The 7,500-nt window shown below is 38.5% G+C and overlaps 1 protein-coding gene across 1 annotated transcript in view; it reads left to right on the top strand.

The window, feature by feature from the left end:
• Positions 1 to 7,500, top strand: part of vwf (von Willebrand factor) — a 136,840-nt gene that overhangs the window by 104,039 nt on the left and 25,301 nt on the right. Inside the window, exons 38-40 of the mRNA XM_030790423.1 lie at positions 6,898 to 7,000; positions 7,159 to 7,230; positions 7,312 to 7,413. Coding sequence (XP_030646283.1) covers positions 6,898 to 7,000; positions 7,159 to 7,230; positions 7,312 to 7,413 — 277 coding nt within the window. The remainder of the gene's footprint in view (positions 1 to 6,897; positions 7,001 to 7,158; positions 7,231 to 7,311; positions 7,414 to 7,500) is intronic.

Here is a 7,500-nt window from a genome sequence, read left to right as displayed (position 1 = left end):
GTTGTGTTTACTCCACTACATTTGAAAGACAAATATTGTACTTTCACTCTACTACATTTCTATGAAGGTTCTTTCAAGTCAGTGAATGAATTTTCCTTTCTAAAATGCGATAGGCCATATCGTGTTCGTCACAGGAGAAAAACCAATCCCAGTAAACTACTCAGCCTCAACTAATTTTTTTTAACAACTGAACTTGGCGGTTTGACTGATTGCTGCTACTATGGCAGATAAAGATGATAAAGATAAAGGTTCCTCACCAGAGCAGCCATGGCCGTATCTTAAGTCCACGTCTGAGATTTTTGAAATCAACCGGTTTTCAAGCTAACTGCTTCCTGTACGCGTTCGCGTGCTGTGTTCGCCTAACGTTTTTCGTAGGTGGCTGTGATGTAGTGCTCACTGCTCACTTCTGATCATATTCGCCTCAGTAGATATGAGATGCGACTTGAAAATTGTGATTTATATGTTTGTGAATGTGTGATGAATCTGGTGACAGAGGCAGACCACAACTGCTGCGTGTGAACACGTACAGAAACCAGTTAGCTTGGAAACCATTTGGGAAATAACACTGGGTCCTGTGTGCATCCGCTACTGATGCATACGTATAGTTGGCTAGTGAAAATGCCGAGTTAACGTTACTGACAAAAGTCCCTTCAGAAATATATGTTTTAATCTCGTCAGATAAACAAAGTATCAAGCGGTGATTAGGGTCATCCAGCTGTTTCATATTTCAGACAATGCTATGTAGCAGAAGTAAAACTAACCTAGCCTACAACATTATGACGTGTTTATCCTTTTAAAGGCCAATCTGAGTTAACCTAGGGCCTATTTAAATGAAGCTATACACTGTGTTCTATTGAGGAAGCATTTGATTCAACTGTGTTTCTATAGGCTTTGTAGCATATTCCACAAGCCTTTTATTCTACAGGTTCTACAAGCAAGTCAGTGCATTCAGTAGGTTGTTTCAGAGTCATTAGGCTGAAAATGCATTGTGGTGGCAATACAACTATGTATTAGCATTAAAAAGAAAATGCAGGCCTACTTTTTAATACTTGAGTATTTTTACAAGCAAGTACTCCAGTACTTCAACTCAAGTAAAAATTTAACTGAACAACTTTTACTTGCACTGGAGTAATATTTGACCAGGAAAATCTATACTTTCACTCAAGTAATAGGGTTGTGTACTTTGTCCACCTCCGAGAGTGTGACTTTTTTTTGGCCAGGCAGTGTATATATATGGGTCATTCCGTGTCATATCAGACAGAATCCAGAAACGTGGTTGCAGCTCCATCTCAGATTTTTTTCAGACTTTGTCTGTATAATGTTTGGGTCCCAAAATTAAGGCCTGTAAAAATATTTTTGTTCAGTTCTAATGTTTTTCATTTTTTGGGGGGCCCCTGATATTTTTCCATTTTTACACTCTCAAAAACGCCTTGCCTGGTAAACTATGGCGATATTGAGGGTGTTATAAATCCATTTTTTTGTATCCAAATGGTATCAATCATCATTATTTTTTCTTTTCCTTTTTTTTTGATGCTGGGATGAAATTTGTTCCATGGATATGTAATCTTTGAGGAAGTTTAACCATTGCGTGATGCTTAATGTATTCCTAGTTTTCTAGTTTAGGAGGAACATCAAAGCCAGAGCGCCATCCACCAACAAAGTCAATAAACGAGAATAGAGGGTCAAACACGGAATGGCAAGTTTAGTAATGATAGCAGAGAGCACACAAATGGCAAAAGGCAACGACGAGATCGAAATCTACAGCACAGCGCATCCAGTGTCGTTTAAATGTTGGTGCTCTGCGTCTGGTTGGCTGAACCGCGAGGGGCACGCCCTCCCTGGTTGGTCGAACCAGAGAGGGAGGGGCGGGGCACAACATCAGGCCAGATGGTATTGCCAGCCCACCACAGCTGGGTACCTGTGGAGAGAGAGAGAGAGAGAGAGAGAGAGAGAGACGCACACGAAACAAGACGCACAAATAAAACACTCAGTGCGCCGCACGTAACACTGTACAACAGTGGTGAGATTCCAAAAAATGTTTATAAAACTCGGCAGGGAAGCTGTCAGATCCTGGAGCTTTATTGTTTGGCATCTTATTAACTGCTTTGTGAAGTTTATTAGGTGTTATTGGTGTGTCTAGTTCATCTGCTTGTTCCTTATTAAGTTGGGGAAGTTCTGTATTACTGAGGAAGGTGCTAATATCTATTAAATTGGGTTCTTTGTCAGGTGTATATAATTTATTGTAGCATTCTCTCAATGCGTCATTTATGTCTTGGGGTGACTGCATAGTGTTTCCTATGGAATTCTTTATAGCTGGTATAAATGATTTTTCTTTATTTCGTTTCAGTTGATTTACCAGATATTTTCCTGATTTGTTATTATGTTCAAAATGATCGTGTCTGAGTCTTTGTGTCAGGAATTGGGTTTTTTTTTATGAAATGGTTGAGCTGCGATTTAGTTTCTGTCAGTTCCTTTTGAATTTGCTCTGTGGGGTTTTTAGCATGTGTGTCAGTCAGTGCTTTAATTTTTTGCTCAAGAATATTTTCAAGCTCTTGTTCCTTTTTTTTCTTGCATGATGAGTACGATATAATTCTTCCTCTCAATACTGCTTTTGCTGTTTCCCAAAGTAGAGTAGATGAGATTTCCAGAGAGTCATTAGTTTCCACGAAGGATGCCCACTCTTTTATAAAAAATTTGTATTTAAGTCGGGATCTTTAAGCAAGGAAGTGTTAAATCTCCATCTGGATATAGGTTGTTTGACTTGTTTGGTGATTAGATTAAATGATACAGGAACATGATCGCTGATTACGATGGGATAAATTTTGGGATCTGTAATGTCGGATATAATCGAGTTACTGGTGAGAAAAAAGTCAATACGAGAGAAAGATTGATTGGGTGGAGAAAAGTGTGAGTATTCTTTGAGTGATGGGTTTTTCAGTCGCCAACTATCACCAAGACCAAAGTCATTCATGTATTGTTTTAGTATGTCAGTGGAGTGGCAGTTTCTGGAATTAGCTGTTGTAAAAGATCTGTCCAAACTGGGATTAATAACTGTATTAAAGTCACCTCCAATTATGACTGGAGAATTTGATAAGTTAGATAGTGAGTCGAAAAATGTGTGGAGGAAAGCAGGGTCATCAGTGTTGGGTCCATATATATTAGCAATAGTGTAGTTGTTGTTGTTAATGGTGGCGTTGATGATAACATGTCGTCCTTCAGGGTCAGTGACAGTGGTATTATGGATTAATTGAACTTTTTTGTTTATTAAAATTGACACGCCTCTTTTCTTGGAGTTGTAAGTTGATGAGTATACTTGGGTAAATTCTGGAGTTTTCAATTTCTGATCTTCGGATTCTGTTATGTGAGTTTCTTGTAAAAGGCATATGTCTGCTTGTAATTTAATTAGATGGTATATAATTTTAGTTTTCTTTGTTTGCGAACTAACCCCACGGATGTTCCATGTTACAAATTTGAGTGAAATTGACATGTGTAAGGATCAATTTTACAACTGTGTGGTGTGAGTGAGTGTTATGTAGTGGGTATGAATGTAAAAATATGTGATGAATGTATGGTGTATCAACATTAGTTTGCAGTGTGTTTCAATTATATTTTGAGATGATATATAAAAAATAGTAAGAGTAGAAATGTTTATCACTGTGAAGCAGCTTCACCATAATCATCCCTATTACAACACCATATAAATTCCCTTTCTCCCACATTTTCCAAGCTAGCTGTGACAGATAGACATGGACAGACAAGAGACAAACACAAATAACATGCATACGAGGAGAATCTGAGAAAATCAGAGAAAAAGCGAGAGCGAGACAAAGAGAGACAGAGACAGACAAATGGTGATTGTAGGGTCAACGATTGTAGGGTGAGTGTAACTTTTTTTTTTAGTAGTAGACAGCAGGGTGTAAGTTTTAGGGTGCTATTTTGGTGCTGACGTATGGACTGTTAGCCTGTGTGTTTGGATGACTAAAGCCAAGCGGTGATGTTGCGATCATGGTAGAGTTGCCCGTCAATGTACAGCTTGTCCACAGATAAAGTTGCTCGTCTTCCCTGCTCCCGAAATTGCTTCAAGATCGGGACAAGTTTTCTTCTTTCTTGTATTTCTCTGAGGAATTGGTCGTTGAGGCCGTAACTTGTCCCTTGCAGTTATTTCATTTGCTTTTAACGAGTTCTTTTTGTTTGTAATGTTCGAATTTTGCCACGATGGCTCTTGGTCTTTCATTGTTGGTGTTTTTGCACCGACGCGGTGAACTCTGTGAAACGTTATGTTGTTCACTGAATCTGACCTCGATTGTGGTTGTTTCTTCCCCTGTCTCGGTAGACCAGTCTCGTCTCGGTTGTTTTTTGCTGGGTTTCGCTGCCATTATGGACAAGTTGTAGAAGTAGTCGTCGATGAATGTGAACAGGTTTTCCAGGGTTGAAGAGTTGGACGATTCGGTGTTGGCAATGGAGTGATGAGAATAACCGGGCGAAAGTTTGGTTGCAGTGTTTCAGTTTGCTAGGAGTTTAGGAGAGGGTCTCACCCGCTGTCTTGCGATGTTCTCAGAGCTGCGTCATTCTCCAACCTCTTATTTATTTTTTCTTTTCCCAATACAGTCTTTTATTAATTTTGTGCCAATATTTGAGGTCTCTACCACTAATGAACATGAAGTTATTAAGAATAAAAGAAGGCGCGGTAGCATTTTCCGGTCATTTTCATAAGACCAAAATGGTCTGTGGGGTAGCTAGTAGGAACATGAAAATGTATTTGAAAATAATTTAATGTATGGGCATGAAGTGTACAAAGTGCCAATGTCCTCCCATGTTCCCTTCATTAATAAATGCATATAGTTACCTCTAGCATCTGCTGTCCCAGCCTCTCAGATATCGACTGGAGTAAAGAAATGTTTTCTGTAGGATCATTAAGCTATAGATCATTAATACAAACTATATTCTTGACTATCAGGGCCTCATTATAGAAAAGGGCATCAACTATGATAGATGTTATATTCAATGGAGTGGTTAAATTTTATATCCCATATTTAAAAAGTAATAAGATACTCAATAAAAAAAATCAAACAACTATTGAAAATAATATGCAGTGTAGCAAATTATGTACTAGAAATTACATGTGATGTGATAACATGTACTAACATATAACTTGAACAACAGGACTGAATTAGGTACATGTTTTGTGTTTGCTTGATAAGTGGAGTCCCTATGTTCCATTATTCACTGTTTTATGGAGATACTGAGGCAAAAAAAAAAAATGTAATCCTGAAATGGACGTTGTTCTGCCATAGCTAAAATATCTCTCAAATCTGTGTCTATTTTTTTATGAAGGAAAAATGAAAGGACATTGGCACTTTGTACCCTTAATAACCGTACGTCAAGCCCATGTTCCATGTACATTTTTTTGTTCCTACTAGCTACCCTACATACCATTATGGTCCTATGAAAATGACTGAAAAATGCTACCAGGCCTTGTTTTATTCTTAATAACTTCATGTAAATTGGTGGCAGAGACATCAAATATTGGCACAAAATTAATAAAAGATTGTATTTGAAGAAAAAATGATGATTGATATTAGTGCAAAAATGTGGGTTTGTAGTACCCTCAATGTCTTGTTTAGGAATTTTGCACTTTCTTCCAAGTCTAGGGCCTTACAAAAATAAAATGTCATGGAGTACAGGCTTTTAATGGTTTCCGCATACAGAAAACATGTTTGTCTTCCATCCTACAAAGGTTGGTGAGGCTAGGAACAATATTTGTCAAGATATTAATGCTCAAACATGGCTTCCCAGATAAGGCATTTCTGAGGCTATCAAAACAGAATAATATCAAGGGCTGAAAAAATATGAAAACATTGGATTTGAACAGAAATATTTTACAGGTCTTGGTTTTTGGACCCATTCATGATATAAACAAGGTTTGAACAAAATCTAAGCCGGTGCTGCTATAACCTTATCTGATTTGACTTGGAATGACCCATAATAAAATAATTACTCGCATGAGTATTTTGTAGTTAATCACGATTAATTGCACATTTTTTATCTGCTCAAATTTTACAATAATGAAAGGGTTAGGGTTAGGGTATGTCTATAAACATGAGTGGACAAAATTTGCTTCATCCAAATGTATTTATTATTTTCCAGCAAGTCACAGAAACCTACCCCACCACCAGGAGTTTACAACAGCAGCTTAACATAAGACAATTCAAAATCAAGCTGCCAACATTATTAGTGTACTTGATACAAACAACTTTCCTAATCCCATTCATTAACTCTGCCCAACAGCAGGCTGGCCATTTGGATTTTGAGTGTTTTGAATGATTCCAAAATTTGAGATATTGCAGATATACTTTTCCTATTCCTTTGCATGGAGCCATTTGCTTAGACACACAAGTCTGGTTGTATTTACAGACGATAAAGCAGCTCGCTTACTGTATAATATGCCCAGAGATGGATAAGAACCTCTCACAAGGTCCTGACGTGGCAGGTGACATAGTTGGCTAGCCAGCTAACCAAGCTTTCCATGAACTACGGGTGATTCAAAGGGTCGTATTAGGATTTGTGTTAACGGTGTTAAAAAAAAAAGAGTGGCATTAAATACATATGTACATATATGTACACGGATACTAGGAGAGAACAAACTAAGCACAGGTACACTCAGTAACTGAGGAACTAGGTGGTTAGCCAATCTGATATAACTTGGCTCTGACTGTCTGGGAGACAGGGAGGTAGAAACAGAGACATAATCGTAAAATGCAGTGATTATAATTTGTTCACTCAATTTGCCTATCAAGAGACATCAGAACACATCCATATAATGTCATGTAAGTGTACAGTTAGAGCATGAGGTTTCAGCATTTTCTTATCGTTTTGTTGTGTGTCTGTGCAATGCAGTATTTAGAGAGCTGGACTCCAGAGGAAAACCCATGCCAGCTGTGTGTGTGTCTTGACCAACAGCGAATTAACTGCACTGCCTTGCCTTGCTCCAATGCCAAAGGTACAAAAGCAGACACACGCACACATGCACTCACTCACACACACACATGCACACACACTCACACACAAATTAAGAGTTTAGAGTTTAGGCATGCTTTATGTGTAGTTGCATTGCTTGGTGATGTAGTTCTTCTGTTGGTAAGTGTTGCTATTTTGCAGCTCCTAGGTGTGGAGAGTGTGAGATTCTCCAGGAGAAAAAACACTCCAAATGCTGCCCAGAGTATGAGTGTGGTAAGACACACACACACACACACACACACACAGTGCACCCTAACCCTGTACTGTTTTTCATGACTGTTTGTTTGTTATCAGTGTGTGATTCTGCCTGTAAGCTGTCTGAGCCTCCACAGTGTGAGAATGGGCTCAGTATCAGTCTGACCAACCCTGGAGAATGTGTACCTATATACCAGTGTGGTGAGTACACACACACATACACATACACATACACACACACACACACACATACACGTACACCTATTGCTGTTTACTGCTCATTATTAC

Source organism: Chanos chanos, chromosome 13 (genome assembly GCF_902362185.1).
Source record: "Chanos chanos chromosome 13, fChaCha1.1, whole genome shotgun sequence".
Lineage (NCBI taxonomy): Eukaryota > Metazoa > Chordata > Actinopteri > Gonorynchiformes > Chanidae > Chanos > Chanos chanos.
The sequence above is the reverse complement of the archived record's forward strand: the minus strand, read 5'-3'. Positions and strand labels throughout refer to the sequence as shown.